The 17,740-nt window shown below is 56.4% G+C and overlaps 2 protein-coding genes across 15 annotated transcripts in view; one reads left to right on the top strand and one right to left on the bottom strand.

Moving 5' to 3' along the window:
• Positions 1-16,910, top strand: part of MAPK8IP3 (mitogen-activated protein kinase 8 interacting protein 3) — a 50,956-nt gene extending 34,046 nt beyond the window's left edge. For 7 of the 12 annotated variants that reach the window (XR_003046923.1, XR_003046922.1, XR_003046921.1 and 4 more), the window contains 23 exons: positions 3,582-3,593; positions 4,522-4,539; positions 5,885-5,942; positions 6,269-6,421; positions 7,364-7,445; positions 8,711-8,841; positions 9,318-9,374; positions 9,457-9,627; positions 10,452-10,578; positions 10,726-10,821; positions 10,954-11,112; positions 11,814-11,976; positions 12,326-12,508; positions 12,599-12,788; positions 12,894-13,013; positions 13,092-13,172; positions 13,259-13,326; positions 13,435-13,583; positions 14,024-14,195; positions 14,276-14,389; positions 14,587-14,999; positions 15,107-15,256; positions 15,334-16,910. Coding sequence is in view for 3 of the 12 variants with exons in the window: in XM_006913974.3 (XP_006914036.1) it covers positions 3,582-3,593; positions 4,522-4,539; positions 5,885-5,942; positions 6,269-6,421; positions 7,364-7,445; positions 8,711-8,841; positions 9,318-9,374; positions 9,457-9,627; positions 10,452-10,578; positions 10,726-10,821; positions 10,954-11,112; positions 11,814-11,976; positions 12,326-12,508; positions 12,599-12,788; positions 12,894-13,013; positions 13,092-13,172; positions 13,259-13,326; positions 13,435-13,583; positions 14,024-14,195; positions 14,276-14,389; positions 14,587-14,625; positions 14,820-14,999; positions 15,107-15,256; positions 15,334-15,455 (2,795 nt within the window). In the remaining 9 variants the exon portion in view is untranslated. The remainder of the gene's footprint in view (positions 1-3,581; positions 3,594-4,521; positions 4,540-5,884; positions 5,943-6,268; positions 6,422-7,363; positions 7,446-8,710; positions 8,842-9,317; positions 9,375-9,456; positions 9,628-10,451; positions 10,579-10,725; positions 10,822-10,953; positions 11,113-11,813; positions 11,977-12,325; positions 12,509-12,598; positions 12,789-12,893; positions 13,014-13,091; positions 13,173-13,258; positions 13,327-13,434; positions 13,584-14,023; positions 14,196-14,275; positions 14,390-14,586; positions 15,000-15,106; positions 15,257-15,333) is intronic. The other 5 variants (XM_006913974.3, XM_025048267.1, XR_003046920.1 and 2 more) reach the window with 4 other exon arrangements.
• A 27-nt stretch (positions 16,911-16,937) lies between these two features.
• The window catches only part of NME3 (NME/NM23 nucleoside diphosphate kinase 3), a 1,602-nt gene continuing 799 nt past the window's right edge, over positions 16,938-17,740 (bottom strand). Inside the window, exons 3-5 of one of the 3 annotated variants that reach the window (XM_006913973.3) lie at positions 17,643-17,740; positions 17,457-17,569; positions 16,938-17,373 (exon numbers count right to left, since the gene is read on the bottom strand). In XM_006913973.3, coding sequence (XP_006914035.2) covers positions 17,256-17,373; positions 17,457-17,569; positions 17,643-17,740 — 329 coding nt within the window. In that variant the 3' untranslated portion in view covers positions 16,938-17,255. The remainder of the gene's footprint in view (positions 17,374-17,456; positions 17,570-17,642) is intronic. The other 2 variants (XM_025048275.1, XM_025048276.1) reach the window with 2 other exon arrangements.

Below are 17,740 nucleotides of genomic sequence, written 5' to 3'. Positions count from 1 at the left end.
TCCTTCTACTCTTTATATATAACTCAGATAATACCATATATATTCTATTTTTAGGTGTTTTTTTAATTTTTGGAAAAATGATACATGCTTATGATAATATTAAAAAATTATCAAAAATTGCCAAGGAGAGAGTAAAAACCAAGGCACCTTCCCCCATGCCATGATGTGTGTTTTCATGTCTTGATGACACCCTCCCAAGTTCCATGGAACACAGGGGACATGGGTTGTCAGCTCATGCCTGTCCTTTGTTGGTGATGTTACCATTTCTCTGAACCCCTAATTCCTCTACACATTTTAACTTTGTTTCCTCTGTGTGACTGTAAGTTACCTAATCATTTCTCTTTCAGTTCTCATTTTTGCTGTTTAAATACTGCTCTCATGGATACCTGCAGGCATACATCTTTGCCCACATCTCTGATGGTTTCTTTAGGACAGATTTCTAGATGTAGGAACCTCAAGGTGAAGGGCGTGGACTCTTGATGGCCACATGTTGAGTTCCCAGAGGGCGCTTGCCTTGGATTTGCATTCATGCCAGTAGGGGTGGGGCCTGGCTGTCACTTCCGGCAATTGTACCCACTGGGCTGGCTGTGGCTGCTGAAAGGCCACATATCAGCAGAGTTAGAAGGCATGGGGGTCGAAACTGTAACATAGTCACGCACACTGAATCCCTGGAGGTGCACCTAACCAGTACATCCGATGGGCCTTTGTTCTGAGGAACTGGAAACCAAGACCCTTTTCTCATACGGTGACAGAGCATGAGTCCCTGTGTGCTCAGCACTTCCACTGCGATACTTTGCAGGACGGTGGCCATCTGGTTGGAATGAGACCCTGCCCTCGGGTGATGGAGCTTTTGGTGCCTTTCCAGAGCCTAGAGGAAAATGAATGTGTGAAAGTCAGGCAGCCTTGAGGAGCTGAGGAAGGTCAAGGGTTGTTGTGACCTGTTGCTGGAGCACTGATGCCGGGGTGAAGGGATGAGCTGGGGTCTACTCTAGTCCCCTCACCTGAGGGACCCCATCACCAGAGTGTGGCTCAGCTAAAGCAAATGTCAGTAATGGGAGTCCTGGTCCCCCATGGCATCTTCATTTCACAAACGAGGAAACAGAAGCTCAGAGAAGCTAAGCAACTTGCCGTGCATCACTTAGAATCTGAAGCTCTACACAGGCTGCTCTGAGTTTCATGCTCCTCTGCACGAGTCCAGGAGCAGGTCCCACCCACAGAACAGCCGGACCTAGAAAATGTCTAGAAATAACCCTGACATAGACAGACCTATGTGAAGAGTTAGAAAACATAATTGAAGAACATAAGAGAGGCCTCACATAAATAGAGAATTATGACATGTTCTTAGACTTAAAGACTGAGCTAGGTAAATCTGTCAGGTGACATCACAGATCAGCCCATTGTTTGTACATGAATTCATTCAGTTCCAGTAAAAAGACCCACACAGTTGGTTTTTTTTCCTGGAACTGTATGAATGGATTCTGAAGGTCATCCAGAAAAGTAAATGTATAAGAATAGCCCAGAAATTTTTGAGAAAAAACAGGTTTGCAGAATGGTCACTCCAGATATCAGCATTTTGTCAAACCATGATGATGATAACAGGCAGCTCTGGGACCGCGGTTAACCAGTGACTCTGTGAGTGCCTGCCGAAGAGCTGAGGACAGACCTGGAGCCCTGTGGGAGCTCATACTTGACAAATGTGGCATTTCAAGTCATTGGGAAATGGGTGGATTATTTAATATATGTACTGGATTAGTTGAACAGCCACTGGGAGAAAAATGAAGTGTGATTCCCAACCCCATACCATACACAAAAGGAATATCGAGGTGGATTAAAGGTTTAAACATAAAAATACAAGGATGATGGGACTGGAAGAATATTGGAGAGTATTTTCATAATCTGGGTCTCTCTGCATAGTCATAGCCATAGAGGAAAATATTGACATGAAAATTGTGTGTGTGTGTGTGTGTGTGTGTGTGTGTGTGTGATCATCATTATAACTGAAAGAAGTCAAGTAAAATAGAAAATGGGCAGATGATAAAATAGGAAATTCACAGAAAATACTAACAAACATGAAGAGATGCTCAATTTCAGGAATAATACAGATAAGAAAATTAAGAGAAAATAGAGATAACTCTTTTTCCTTAAATTATTGACAAAAATGAAGCAGCTCTGGTGGAAGATGACTTGTGCACTTGGTGGAGTGCCACTGGAGTGTGAGGTGGCAGCTGGAGACTCAGAGTGAGCAGGACCACAGGTTCTCAAACAGGGCCACCTTGCCCACACATGATGGTGTGCATTGTGGTATCCTGGGTGGTCATGCCCATAAATGCCCTAAATAGCTACTAAAGGAATGAGAGCCGTAGTAAATGATGGGACAGCCCTTATATAGAAATATGACAAAGCATTCAAGGTGTTGGAGGGTCTTTGACGTGCACAGTCCCATGATGGTGTTAGGTGAAAGCAGGTTGCCCAAGAAGATAGATAACGTGGCTGTGATGTTGTCTTTTAAAACTCGATGTCTATCTAGAAAGATGTCTAAGAGGAAGAACATCAGAGGTTAACAGTGGTTGCCCTAGCAAGGAGAAATAAGTGAGGGCCCTTTTGAATTGATGCACTTCTTTATTTGAATTCCCACAACAATTTATGTATTTCATTATTTAAGTCAAGTGACTTTTTATACCGCTTCTTTTCTGTGTGAAATGAACCTGTGGAACAGTATCGTCTCATCGGATTTTCAGCTGGATATCAGAGAGTGGTTTGGACCCATGTGAGGACAGCACATGGCCAGCCACACACGCCCTGTCTCTACCTCTGCTCTCTAACTCAGTGTTTTCCTCCCTACACAGTGGGGCCCTGTGTTCTGGTTACCCCTTTCCTGAGGTTGTGCCTGTCCTGAAAGACTTGGGCTGGCCATGGGACCCCACAATGCTAAGTGCACATCTGTCAGAGAGCTCTGTCACTCTGGGAGCGCCTTTGTGGCTGGACTCCCTTGGTACCCCACCCACGTGCAACCACACACATATGTACACAGCCACTCACCCATGCACATGCACACACACCTATGCACAACTACACCATTACACAGACATACGCAACCACTTATTCACGCACAACCACACACATATATCCATCCTCGACCACACACATGCACATGTGCACAGCCACTCAATGCACAACCATGCATACACACACCCATTTACATACACACACACGCTCAGGCCTTAGCTGTCAGGTCTGTAGAGGGCTGGCCCTCCTGATGAGTGGGTGATGGGGACGGGGTAAGCAGGCTTTAGGTTCCCACACCCACTCCGGGTATGCGGGGTGCTCTGGGCCCCCCAGGGACTGTGGGACATTCCATTTTGACTTCCCTCTTTCTTTAGGGATTCTGCCCTTAGTGGGATTTGTCACCACAGGCCTGGTGACATTTGCTCATATTCTTTCATGCCCTTCAACATAGAAATGGCTGATCATTGTTGCTTTTTCTTTAATAAGAATTTCTTTATTTTGTTGGTTTCAGTCACCAATTGACCTTTGTCACTTCCTTTCCCCGTCTCTTTGTGCTTCGCTGGACATGGCCCCAGGAGAGTTCTCAGGTGTGTATCTCTGTCAGATTGGGCCCACTCTTCCCCACAGTGAAGTCCGGGTGGAGTGGGGTGGTGCTCCAGGGACACTCCCTGATGCTGTCACACTCCAGTCACTGCTGGCTGTGCAGCCTGTCTCCTCCTGATTCCGTTCCAGGCCACTAAGGCATATGTGCTTTTGCTCACCAGCCTGCCGTTGCTCGGAGTTTATTTTGGTTTGCTCCACTAGCCCACTGATGGTGACCTTGACATCTGAGGGAGAAGCTGTGCCCTGACCTCGTCTTCTCAAAGGCCAAGAATTCCCCATGGCCATTTCTTAAGGTTCTACAGAGCCATTAGAAGCAGAGGACAGTTACCTGGACAAGGCCTGGCAGCCTAGTTCTACAGTATCTTCCCTCTGTCAGGTGCACCTCAGAAGTTAGGGGTCCCATCAGGCCCCTGCCAAGTGCAGCTCAGGGGTCCTCTCCCCATGTGGCAGGTGGTGAGAGCTCCTGCTTTCTTGTTTTGCAGCAGGAGGTTCTGAGGCCCCACCCACCCATGTGCGGCCTCCGCAGTGTACAAAGCATGCAAAGGCACATGGTCCGGGGCACAGCTCTCCCTCCCTGCAGGGACTGCTGTCCTTACCCCACCCCTCACCACCCATGGTTGTGGTGTAAGGTGTCAGTGCATTGCCGTGACCTTCCACCTCACTGCGAGTGCTTTTAGCCTGGTGATCTATACAATCCAAGGATAAACTTTCTGGAAGGAGTAGCCAGCTCCCTCCTATCCTGCTCCTGCATCCACCCCTAACCCAGCAAGAAGTAGTCCTAAAATACCCGCCACCTGCTGTCCACACAGGGCTTAATGCGCTTGTTTTCTCTCCCTTCCTCTCCCCTGCTCCTTCCTCCCGCCCTGGTTGCCCATCTCCCCGTGGGACCTGGGACCGGGATGGCTCCCATAGTGCGCGATGATTTTTTTGGTAAGGCCACGGCCCTGTTTGAATATGTGTTTGTCCCATTTCGGGCTTCCTTTGTCTGCCCGACACTTCTCATGTTTCATAAGCTGTCTGCTTTGTTCTGCATGGTGGGACTACAGTGGGGTCAGCAGGGATTTCTGGAGTAAGGACTGGGGGCCTCCGCCTCACCTCTCCAGCAGCCTCCCTCAGAGTAGACCCTTGGTGGACTGAAGAGGGGCAGGGCAGCCCCAGTCTCTCTGAGCTCCCATAAGCTCAGGGCAGGCAGGCTGGCCCCTGGGTGCACCCCTGAGCCTGTTCGAGGTAAGCCTGGTGCCTGCTCCATCCCATCCAAGGGGGAGGCAGGCCGTGTATGAGGCAAGGAGGAGAGAATGGGGACAAGCAGAACCCTCAGCTGAGCCTGCTGTGTGCATCTTGTCTCATGGTTGCATTGGACCACAGAGGGAAGTGAATAGGAGGGGCTGTCTGAAAGGATTAGATTCAATACTTTGGGGGCTTTGCGACATGCCTGCAGAGAGCTCAGTTTGTGGGGTCCACTCTGGGGCCTGATCACAGAGGAGTCAGGTCAGCCTTTCTGGGCACTGGCCCCAGGGAGCACTGTCCTTTTCATGTCCACTCCTTCCTGTGTCTTCTGCTGACCCCACTGCCTTCGACCAGGTCCCACCAGTTCTGCTCCTGTCCCCACTGGAGGGCTGCACCTGCCATGAGGCCATCCCATCACCTTGGCCAGGTGTTCTCTGCATCTCGTGCTATCTTCTCTGTTCCTATCACCACACCTCTAACCTCCATTCCTTTGGGGTGGGAGCAGCTCTGAAAGGAGTCTGCTTCATGGTGGGCCAGGAAACCACAGGGTGGGGGAAAAGGGTAATGCTAGGATGGGGGTGGAGATTGAGGTGCCTGCACAGAGACAGTTCAGGGTTGCTCAGGCTGGTGCCATCTGGGCCCTGCTGGTACACAGACTTCATGTCTGTACAGAGCTATGGGAACCCAATTCCAAGGTCCAGAATGTAAGCCCAGGGCTCTTGCATCCATCAAGGCAGTGGGGACATGCTCAGTGCCATCCAGAAGCCATTCTGGGACCCCCTTGGGGCTCGCACACAACAGATCCATCTCTGACTGCATTGCTGGGTGGAGAGTCCGCCTGAAGGCCAGCAGAGTCCTCTCCCATGGTCTACTTGGCCTCCCTTTGCAGCTGGTCTTCCTGCAGACCGGACCTCTGGCCTTTATCCCCTCTCATCGGCCTTCCCAGGGGTGGGTCACCCCCCAGAGAATCTTTGTTATTCTGAGGCAGGTGTGGTGACATCAGGGTCTGGCTTCAGCAGGCACAATACCTCCACACCTTGTGTTTCAGGAATGGGCAAGGAAGTGGGGAATCTGCTGCTGGAGAACTCACAGCTTCTGGAAACCAAGTAAGAATGCTCTTTAGTGCCATGGTTGCTGAGATAGCCCTCCACCAGGGCCTCCACCAGGGCCTCCCTGTGACAACTATGCCAGCCCAGCCCCGAGGGTGGCCACCAGAAAGGACCTGGACCCAGACAGCTGAGCTCACCCCTCCTGGGGAGAGTACGGCATGGCCACTGCCTTTAACTGGGGCATGTGATCACCACTTTTTGCCACATTCTGGACCAGGATGTGCTTTCTCAGATACGCAGTGCGGGCAGACCCCTCTGAGACCCCCATCACCTAACGTATATGCTAGTTCACATGGAACTCTGATCTTTCTGCCTTTCCAAAGAAACGCTCTGAACGTGGTGAAGAATGACCTTATCGCCAAAGTAGACCAACTGTCAGGGGAGCAGGAGGTGCTGAAGGGGGACTTGGAAGCGGCTAGGCAGGCCAAACTAAGGTTGGAGAGCCGCATCAAGGACCTGGAGGAGGAGCTCAGGAGGTGAGCAGGGCTGGGAGCAGGCACTGCCTGGCTGTAGGGTGGGGCTCCCAGAGGAGGCAAGGTCATCTGTCATGGAGGGACAGATCCCCATGCCCAGCTCCCTCCGTTTGGGGGTGGGGTGGGTTCTGGCATCTCTTCTGCCAGCTATACCCAGATAGGTCATTCCCTCCCAAAGTGGCCCACTTTGCATGCTCACCTCTCAGCCTCCTGTTCTCTCTCAATTGTATCTCGTGTTTACTCCACCCACCCAGCTTCTGTGTTATCCGCCAGCCCCTCCCCACTGTCTTGGGTGCTCTATCCTTGGTGGCCCAGCTGGGCCTTCCTGCTGCTCTCACACCATTACAGTTCATTCAAGAGGAGGGAGGGGAGGACTGAGGGTGGCCTGCCCTTGGTATCCCATGCTCCCCTCTGCTCCCCATCCCTAGATCAGCCAAGGTTCGGCCATGCAGCCCGGTTGAGAAGCTCTGGGGTCTCCTCCCCCACAGTCTGCTCTTCCCTATAGCCTTTCTCTTCCAGCCTGATTCTCACCCCATTCTCCTGGAGTGGTAAATGGGAATGGGGAGGTGTGAGAGGAGGGCCCCAGGCAGGTGGCTCCTGTCCCTGTGGAAATGGGAACGAGATCTGCTCTGGGCTTGCCTGAAGCCAGAGCTTCCCATGCTCAGGAGTAGCTGGCTCTGCCTTCTCAACATTGCTTGACCCCTGAGGGGAAGTCCTGTTCCTTGGCTGGAGCAGCCAGGACAGATGTCTGGGCTTTAGGGCACACGTCAGCAGGGGTTCAGGGCCACCCACCCAGGTCTCACTGGCAGGCATGCTCCGGACCCAGGAATGCTCAGGACCTAGAATTGGAGGGGAAAGCCCAGTACCTGGCTGAGAGGCGGGACAGCCTCTGGGCCAGCACCCAGCAGGCTCTCACCTTTGCCTGGCTTCCTTCTTGTCCTGCAGAGTGAAGTCAGAGGCTATCACTGCCCGCCGCGAACCCAAAGAAGAGGGGGAGGATGTAAGCAGCTATCTCTGTACAGAATTGGTATATTCCACTATTAACATGTGGGCATGGGGGGTGGCTGTGGGGTGGGACACGCTCGTTCTTCTGGGCCTCTGGACCCCTCTCACCCCACCTGTGTGACAGTGTCACCCAGAAGCATCCCCCCCAGGATGTCATGAAGTCAGAACCAGCCCCCCTCAGCCCCCGGTCCTAGTGGATGCATTTTGCACAGTCACAAGCAGGGTCTCCCTGCCTTCACAACGCAGCCACTGCCCCATATGCTCCAACTTGCAGAGCTAGGCACAGAAATAGCATCAGTCAGCACTGTCTCCAGACAGAACAACTGTGAGGACCTCAGACTGCTCATCTGCCCCCACCTTCCCCTTGAGGTGCATGGAATGTACTGAGGAAAGCTGGTCCCTCTGCTCCCTGGGCAGGGCCAGACGTGGGGCTTCACCCCAAGTGAATTTGGACCTCTCCACTCCTTTGCTGTTATTTTTGGGGTCACATAATGCTTGGGTCAGGATGTGGCTCAAACAGCAGGTCCTCAGGAAACAGTAGCTGCTCCTTTTGCTTATCCTGTGCAGCCCCTCACTCCAAATACTCTAGGAGAGAAACAAAGCTGCAGGTGAACTGTGGAGCTCCCCCAGCCCCTTCCCATGTGGCACAGGAAAGAGATGCCTGTTCGGGGCCTCTGCTTGCTTGTGTGGAGTCTGGGCTGCATATGGTGGGGGCTGCATGGGGAAGGTGCATGCCTCACTCGCCTGGTAGCTCCCCACTGGGCCCCCTTGCTCCTTGGTCAGCCTGTGGCTGCCCAGGGCACAGCTTTGCAGAAGTAGACTTGGTCTTGCCACCCAACTCGCCAATAGTAAACCCCTCACGGATCCACCAGAACCCCCTTGAACGTGGTGACCTCGGGTCCTGCTCACTGGTCCTTTCCTAGAACCTCTCTTCCTGCGGTTCCACCTTGGACCAGTCCCACCTGTTAATGTTGACCAGAGGCATTTGGGATTGCCACGGTGTCCAGGGACTTGTAGGAAAAGTCACTGTTGTACCCCTCAAGTATATCCTGTGACCCTCTGGAAAGAAGGTGGCCCTGTCGACAGGTAGACTTCCACATCTCCTGTCCCTCTGCCCACACCCTCCCTACCCTTTTGCTTGAGGGTCTGTGGGAATCCACACTTGGATTAGCCCACACCCGGAGACCAGCCTGAGAGGAAGCGTGGTGTGACCTGGCCTCTGAGGGCACCAGACTGACCTGCCAGCTGGCCCCTCGCTGGCTGAACAGCAGCATCTCTCCCCTGTAGGACAAGATCCCCATGGCACAGCGCCGCCGCTTCACGCGGGTGGAGATGGCTCGTGTGCTCATGGAGCGCAACCAGTACAAGGAGCGGCTGATGGAGCTTCAGGAGGCTGTGCGGTGGACCGAGATGATCAGGTGGGTCCCAACAATGTGCTCCCATCTCCATGTGTGGTAGCTGTAAGAGGTCCTGGCAATGGAATTGAGGATCACCTGAACCCCACCTCCCTCTCTTCTGAGAGGATTGGAAGGGTGCCGGGCCTCCCTGGTGGGAGCCTGCAGAGGGCCAGGAGAGCTGGGCCTCTGCTGCAGCCCTGGCCTGGCAAGCACATGCCCCCGGGCTAGAGCAGGGCTGGGGCACGTTGGGGCTGGCGTGCCAGGGCCCCTCTGTTCTGAGTGACCTACCCAGGAGCCCCTCTAATGCTCCATTCCCAGTGATTCCAGGTCAAGGGTCCCCTGCAAGGGAGGCAAGAGGGGGCCCAGCAGGAGTGGGACGTGGTCAGGCTGGGCAGTGTGTGGGGCTTAGCGCGGTGCACATGGTTTGGCCAAGGTAGGTGGGTGGATGTCACTGGGCAGTGGCTGAGTTGGGCTCCTTCCCTGCCCGTCCCATACAGAGCATCCCGAGAGCACCCATCTGTACAGGAGAAGAAGAAGTCCACTATCTGGCAGTTGTGAGTTTGGGCACTGGACTGGGGAGGGGTCAGGGAGGCCTACCTCAGGCCCACCCCTCACCTCCTGTGCCTCTGCTGTCAGCTTCAGCCGCCTCTTCAGCTCCTCGTCCAGCCCCCCTCCGGCCAAGCGGTCCTACCCTTCAGTGAACATTCATTATAAGTCGCCCACCACAGCGGGCTTCAGCCAGCGCCGAAGCCATGCCCTGTGCCAGATCTCAGCGGGCAGCCGGCCCCTGGAGTTCTTCCCTGATGAGTGAGTGTCCCACCCCTCCCTTGCTTCTCCCCTTGGCCCCATGGGGAGGGGAGACATGTGGCCCTGGGGTGCTGAAGCAGGACCTGCCTCGCCTGGCTGCTCTGGGACTGTGCTAGGGGATGGAGTGCATGATGGGAAAGGCCCTGGCCAAGGCATCAGGGCTCATGGCCTCTCTGAGCACACACTGCGCACCCCTCTAGCCCCTAGTGGGAACATTTGCTGTCCCTTTTTACTCCCCCACAGTCCCTCTTCTTGGTCCCAGGAGGCTGCGCCCCTCTCTTGAGTACCTCACTGCTGCAAGCAGGGGGTCTAGGCCCTACCTCAGCCTGATCCTGCATACCTGTGCTCCGTAAGGATTCTTAGAACTGACAGGAAGTCTTTCTCCAGGTTTGGGTTTCTTCTTGGAGAATAAGTTTCTACTTGTAATTTTGTGTTTTTCTTCATTTTGGAACCAAGAATTCGGCTCCAGGGCAAAGGTGGGAAATTCTGTGCCTGTGTCAGAGTCTGTGGAAGTTTCCCTGGGAAGACTCAGGGGGAAGGGATGCTGCATTGTAGGTCCTGCCAGCTGGCCCTTAGTGAAGGGGACAGCAGAATGGGCACCTGGATGAAGGCAGGTGCTGGGTGTGGTTTCCAAGCCCAGTGCTAGGGAGAGCCACCCCATCAGGTGGGCGCCCAACATGGCCATGCTTCAGCGGCCAGGAAAAGACAGGACAGGTCTAGGAGGGAGAGCTCCCAGGGAATCAGGTGCTCTCTGCAGGGCAAGCCCTGGGATCTCAGGCCACCAAAGACTGAGAAGTACTCCTTTGTTCCTCCTGCCCGCCCAGTGACTGCACCTCCTCTGCCCGGCGGGAGCAGAAGCGAGAGCAATACCGCCAGGTGCGCGAGCACGTGCGCAACGACGACGGGCGGCTGCAGGCCTGCGGCTGGAGCCTGCCGGCCAAGTACAAGCAGGTGCTGCGGGGCGCAGTGCACATGCACCGGGTGGGATGGGGGCATAGGGTGGGTCCACGGCCTCAGCCCCCATTCTGAAAGGATGGGTAGCCAAACCTGAGCCTCCCCAGGCCTCACTCCCACAGTGCCTCTCTGCCTGAATTGCAGCTGAGTCCCAATGGGGGCCAGGAGGACACCCGGATGAAGAACGTGCCTGTCCCTGTGTACTGCCGCCCTCTGGTGGAGAAGGACCCGACTATGAAGGTGAGCGAGGCCTGACTGGGAAGGGGGCGAGGCAGGGAGAGGTCCTTGCCCGGAAGCCGAGTCCAGGCAGGTTTGGGAAGCTGGGGAAGGCCCTGTCACATGTGTGAAGCCCTCATGCCTCTGTTCCCTCAGCTGTGGTGTGCTGCGGGTGTCAACTTGAGTGGGTGGAAACCGAGCGAGGACCACACCGGTAATGGAGTCAAGCCTGCACCAGGCTGCGACCCTCTGACCTGCGACCGGGAAGTGGAAGGAGAAGCCAAGAGCAACCACACGTCCCCCGAGAAGAAGAAGGTCAGAGTGGCAGGCAGGACCAGGGCTGCCTCCTCTTGTCATGTCTAGGTGGCTGGGCAATGCCCGTCTCTGCTGTTTGCATGCTCAGGCTGTGCCCAGCACCAGGGGCTGGGTGAGAGTGACAAAAACAGAGGAAAGTTGGGGACAGTACCTGAAACTGGGCTCATCTGAGGCACCCTTCTCCCCGCTAGGGCAAGCCCGGGCCTGAGCTGCCTCCTAGTTCTAGCCAAGTGCCCAGGAGCCAGGAGCTGCGGTGGGCAGGAACGTTCAGAGGGGCCAAGGCTCAGCAGGCAGGAGGGCCTAAGCGATCAGGTCCTTTGGGGCTTCTCTTTCCTTACAAGGAACACATTTCACGACCTACAAAGAAGCAGTGGAAGGGGCTAAGCAAAGAAGGCTACAGAAAATGCTTCATACTTTGAGTCTAAGGCTTCGTTTTTTATGTCCTGGCTTGATTTGGGGGCCATTGACTTAATGGCTCAGAGCTCATGGTCTTTTCCAGTGGAGTGAGACTGTGTGCCAGCGACCTAGATACAAAATGCAGTTCTGAGTGCTCAGCATCTTGGCTACAGGAGAGGATAGCCATGTCCCTTAAGGCCATGGGCAAGGATAGACCTGAAGATTCCAGGAGGCCCCCACAACTTCATGTGGCTGCTGGAGTCGCCCACACTTGAGCACTGGCCCGGTTTCCTGTGCTCTGACAGGCAAAAGAGCCTGAGACTGACGCCACCTCCAGCCGTGTGTGGATCCTCACCAGCACCTTGACCACCAGCAAAGTGGTGATCATCGATGCCAACCAGCCAGGCACCGTCGTAGACCAGTTCACTGTCTGCAATGCCCACGTTCTATGCATCTCCAGCATCCCTGGTGAGTGCCGCCCCAAGCCTGAGCCAGCTCCCGGGGCGGCAGGGTTTGTGCTGCTCAGACGATGACTAGGATGTTAAGTAAAGAGGCCTGAAGAGTGGCACCTGCCTTCTGTGGCATGCCATGGACACACGGGAGCTGGTGGTGGAGGATCCAAGCAGGGGCTTGCTGGTGGTCTTGTTAAAAATGCGGGAGAAGACAATGTGACCTTCACCCAATTAGAAGAAGGTGGGGTGGCCTCAGCAGACAGCCTCCATCTCTTCTCCCACAGCCCACTGGGACATGAGCTCTGGGTTTGGTCTTGCAGTAGGGGCTCCTCAACATGGGGTGACAGGGCTATGACTTCCCACAGCGGCCAGTGACAGTGACTACCCTCCGGGGGAGATCTTCCTGGACAGCGACATGAACCCTGAGGACTCTGGTACGGACGGAGTGCTGGCCGGCATCACCCTGGTAGGTTGTGCCACTCGCTGCAACGTGCCACGGAGCAACTGCTCCTCCCGAGGGGACACCCCAGTGCTGGACAAGGGCCAGGGTGAGTCCTAAGCCCGAGCCCAGGAGCCACCTTGTCTCTGCCCCCTCGTTCCTCCCCCTGCCCAGCCAAGCTCACCCCTCACATCCACAGGGGAGGTGGCGGCTGTCGCCAATGGGAAGGTCAATCCATCTCAGTCCACGGAGGAGGCCACGGAGGCCACAGAGGTTCCTGACTCTGGGCCCAGTGAAGCAGAAGCAGCTGCAGTGCGGCCTGGGCCCCTCACGGAGCACGTCTTCACCGACCCTGCCCCTGCCCCACCCCCCAGTGCCCAGCCTGGCAGGTGGGTTCTCTCATATGGGGCAGAGATGGAGGGGAGGGGAGGCTGGCAGAGGTGGGTGGGGATAGGCCTCCATGGGTCACCCTGGAATCATCACCCTTTCTGCAGTGAGAACGGGCCAGAGGCCAACACGTGTGGAGTACAGCCTGAGCCAGAGCCTAGCGGAGACCCCGAGGGGGCCAGCAGCAGTGCTGCGCCCACCATGTGGCTGGGAGCTCAGAATGGCTGGTAAATGTGGTTCTGGGGGCAGGGGTTGGGGAGGGCCCCCTGAGCAAGCCCCCTGCCCACCTCAGCCTCCTCCTGTAGGCTGTACGTGCACTCAGCTGTGGCCAACTGGAAGAAGTGTCTGCACTCCATCAAGTTGAAGGACTCCGTGCTGAGCCTGGTGTACGTGATTCCTAGCCAAGGGCTGGGCATCGGGAGGGGTCTAGGATGGCCCGGCCTAAGCCTGGCTCATCATCTTTCTGTTTTAGGCATGTGAAAGGACGAGTGCTGGTAGCTCTGGCAGATGGGACTCTGGCCATCTTCCACCGAGGCGAAGGTAAGTCCTGGTAGCAGTGGCCATGTGGGTGGGAGGTGTGAGCCATCCTTACTGTGAGCCAGTGTGGGCCCCGGCCAGGCCTGAGCATGTGTGGTGGGCTCTCTGTAGATGGCCAGTGGGACCTGAGCAACTATCACCTGATGGACCTGGGCCACCCACACCACTCCATCCGTTGCATGGCCGTTGTGTACGACCGCGTCTGGTGCGGCTACAAGAACAAGGTGCATGTCATCCAACCCAAGACAATGCAGATCGAGGTAAGCGCTGATAGCATGTGCTCCCGGGAGGGAAAGGGGCTCTTGCTGCCAGACACACCTTCTGATAGATATTGGGGGTTTCATGGGGTAAAGGGAACCACACTCAGGGAAGTAATTCATTTGTCCAAGGTCAAAGGCAAGCACAGGGCAGCTGGGCTGTGAATGCCAGTCTTTCTGGAGCCCACCGGCTACTTCACATTGAAACAAGTCAGGTTGACACCCACGTGGGCTCCACATACCTACCTTCAGCTGCCCAGATGTGGGCCCAGGGTGTGGGGTGGGTGGCTGGGGCTCCTCTAGCAGCCTGGACCCATGGGAGCAAATCAGGTGCTAGAGCAAAGGTTGCAGCAAACTGAGTGGACATTGAGGTGAAGCCTTGGCTGCAGAAGGTTCAGCTTCCCTCCCTCCACTCCCATTGATGGGTTATGGTCACCCCTCAGAAGTCATTTGATGCCCACCCACGGCGGGAGAGCCAGGTGCGGCAGCTGGCATGGATTGGTGACGGAGTGTGGGTGTCTATCCGCTTGGACTCCACGCTGCGGCTGTACCATGCCCACACGCACCAGCACCTGCAGGATGTGGACATCGAGCCCTATGTCAGCAAGATGCTGGGTAAGGCTGTGCTGGGCTGAGCCTGGTGAGGCAGGGAGGTCCCAGCAGACAGCACTGACCCACCTCCCCTTTCCCTCCAGGCACGGGCAAGCTGGGCTTCTCCTTCGTGCGCATCACTGCCCTGCTCATTGCTGGCAACCGCCTCTGGGTGGGCACCGGCAACGGAGTTGTCATCTCCATCCCACTGACCGAGAGTGAGTGACCCCATATATCTGCAGAGATGGTGATGGCCGCTAAAGGGTGCACATGGCAGGGTCCTGGGGTGGGCGTGCTCTGCCAGGCTACACTCAGGAGGATGCTGAGCTATCCTGGCAACAGCCAACCCTCAGCCCACCCCTCCTGTGACTGCTTCTCTCCTCTCCCCTCCATGCTCTGCCCCTCACTTCCCCAGCCGTGGTCCTACATCGAGGCCAGCTCCTGGGGCTCCGAGGTAAGTCCAGGGGCCTGCTTCCTGCTTTCAGAAAAAATCACCCAGCCCAAGACAGCTCAGGGCTGAGGCTGGCCTTGCCCCTCACCATCGGCCCCAGAAAGGCATGCGCTCTCCTATCCGCCACCCTTTTCTGCTGGGGATCCTGTCAAACCCCTCAGTGGGCTCAGCCCCTCTGGGTCCCACTCTGTCTCCAGCCAACAAGACATCCCCCACATCTGGGGAGGGGGCCCGCCCAGGGGGCGTCATCCATGTGTACGGTGACGACAGCAGTGACAAATCGGCCAGCAGCTTCATCCCTTACTGCTCCATGGCCCAGGCCCAGCTCTGCTTCCACGGGCACCGTGATGCTGTCAAGTTCTTTGTCTCAGTGCCAGGTGAGGGACTGTGCTCCGATTCCTGCAGAGTGGCAGCTGTATCTTCCCTTCAGGAGTCTGCTTGGGGGCTCTAGCTGCCCTGCTAAGGTCCCTGTACCCCATGACAGGGAATGTGTTGGCCACTCTCAATGGCAGCGTGCTGGACAGCCCATCTGAGAGCCCTGGGCCTGCCGCCCCCGCCTCAGATGCAGAGGGCCAGAAACTGAAGAATGTGCTGGTGCTGAGCGGTGGGGAGGGCTACATTGACTTCCGCATCGGTGAGTGGGCACTGCCTGCGGGCCCCAGGGATTCCCAGGCAGGGTTCACCCCTCAGTCAGCTGCTCTCTCTCTCCAGGTGATGGAGAAGACGATGAGTCGGAGGAGAATGCAGGAGAAGTGAGCCAGGTGAAGCCCATGCTGTCCAAGGCCGAGCGCAGCCACATCATTGTGTGGCAGGTGTCCTACTCCCCCGAGTGAGGCATGGTTTCCACCGCCCCCTGCCTGATGCCATTGTGTACATACACCCCACCCCACCCACCTGCCATGACCTGCCCCTTAAGGCAGCCTGTCAGTCCCTCTCTAACCTCTCAACCTGCAGCTTTCACCTTAGGTCTGGCCCAGGAGCCGGCAGGGGGCGGTGAGCAGCAAAGCGGGTCTGGCTGGGTGGAGGAGGGCAGTGGGTAGGAGAGGCAGAACCTCTGGGGACACAGTTTTCTCAGCAGCTCTTGGCTAGGTTCTGAACCCAGAGTCCAGTTCCAGGGCACTACAGGGCCAGAATGAAGCAGAGTCCCAGGGTGGGCTGGGCCGGGGCAGCCCCCCAGGTGGCTCCCAGAAATACCCTGGTCTCCCCACTCCCATCACTTACTCCCAGGACCCCCAGAGCAGTAAGCAGGGACTTCACCCCATCAAGTCTCCCCACTCAAGCCCACTTGTCTTTGCCTGCTCTCCACAGGGGTAGGGGCCCTAAGGGAACCAGCCCAGCCTCTTGCCTTCCCTGGGTTCCCCAGGTTCCCCTCCCACCCAACCCCCTACCCCAACCTGGGAACTGGCATGAAAGCACGTAACCAGGCTTCCTGGGGCAGCTGTTTGAGCAGACAGATGCCCTCATTCCACTCAAACCCCTTGATCGTTCTATATGGCAGGCTCTCATGGGCCCTCACTGACTCATGTCCTCTCCCCCCTTCCTGGGCAGAAGACCCACCTTGTAGAAGCAGGCCCTGGAGCCCTGCCCCTCCTGGAAGCCCCTAGGGTGGAATTTCTCAGGCTGCCAGGGCAGGCTCAGGCCTCAGAAAGAAGGGGAAGCCCCTGGCTTCTCCTGGGGTCAGTCCGAGGACACAGGCCTAGCCTCAGGGTGATGGGGGAAGGTGTGCTCCAGGGCCTGCCTCCCAAGCAGTCTCCAAGGAGCTCAGCTCCCAAGACAGGCTACTAAGTGCCTTGGGCCGGTGGTGTGGCCTGCTCCTTTGAGGGCAACTGACAGGCTGACAGCAGAGGCCCTAAGGGCTAAGACAGGGGGCACCTCGCTTGGCTCTAGGAGCATGTGCCTGCCCGCTTTGAAAGGTATGGCCCTGGACTGCTGCCTCCCCACTTGCCCAGGCCTTAGTCCTGCTCTGAAAGGCACTAACCAGGACAGCCCCAGGCCCTGCTGTCCACCCACCTCCCACCAGAGAAGCACAGATCTTGGGCAGCCATCCCACAGCCCAGCCAGGCACTACTGCAGTCACGTGCCACTGCAGGCTTCTCCCCACCGCCCTGCCACTTTCCACTGTGATGTACGTCAATTCCTTTGTCTGTTCCCACAGGGCCATAAATGACTTGGGGGTTATCTGGTTGGGTGCAGCTGGGGGAAGTGGCTGGGTGACAGTTCTCCTCAGGCTTTGGCCCTGCAAACAAACTCACGTATCTGCTCTGTATGTAATAAATGTCTTAACATGGTACCTGTGTCCCTGGATCCAAACCATGTGAGCACAAGAGTTTTCTTGTTTATTATAAAAAGAAATGCTGGTCCAACCTGAGGGCCAGGGTCTACACCCTGGTGCATTTCCAGGCGTGTTGCAAACGGCATGCCAGGTCTTGGGCAGACCCATCTGCCCTATAGGAAGTCCTGAAGGAGTACTGTGATTGATCCCTGCTTCAGAAGGAGTGTTCTGAGAGCATCACCTCTGGAGCCCAGAGAGTGCAAAGTCATCCACAACCTATTAGAGCACTTCTACCTTAGAAGCCCCAGGCGCCCAGACTTGAGTCCTCTGCCTCTGGAGGAGGCCCGGACCTTGGGTTCCATTACTCATATAGCCAGTGTTCGGTGCTGTCTTCCCAGCACAGGAGCTCGTCCGGGCGGAACCAGAGCGCGATCTCACGGCGGGCGCTCTCCACGGAATCGCTGCCATGAATCACGTTCCTGCGCGGGAGAATTGTGCATGAGCGGGGTGCAGGGGTACCAGGCAGCTCAGTCGGGGGAGGTGGGACTGGGGCCAGCCTTACTTGCCGACCTCGATACAGAAATCACCGCGGATGGTGCCAGGCGGGGCATCCACAGGATCTGTGGCCCCAATGAGCGCCCGCGAGACACGCACAACGTCCAGTCCCTGCCACACCTGCGGACGAAGTCGGTGGCGCGGACTCAGCGCGGGCGCGGGGTTAGCGCGCCACCCGCCCTCCAGCACTCACCATGGCCACCACTGGCCCCGAGCCCATGTACTTGACCAGGCGGCCGTAAAAGGGGCGCTCACGCAGTTCCGCGTAGTGCTCGCGCAACAGCTCTTCCG

This window comes from Pteropus alecto, unplaced genomic scaffold (assembly GCF_000325575.1).
Source record: "Pteropus alecto unplaced genomic scaffold, ASM32557v1 scaffold44, whole genome shotgun sequence".
Classification (NCBI taxonomy): domain Eukaryota; kingdom Metazoa; phylum Chordata; class Mammalia; order Chiroptera; family Pteropodidae; genus Pteropus; species Pteropus alecto.
The sequence above is the reverse complement of the archived record's forward strand: the minus strand, read 5'-3'. Positions and strand labels throughout refer to the sequence as shown.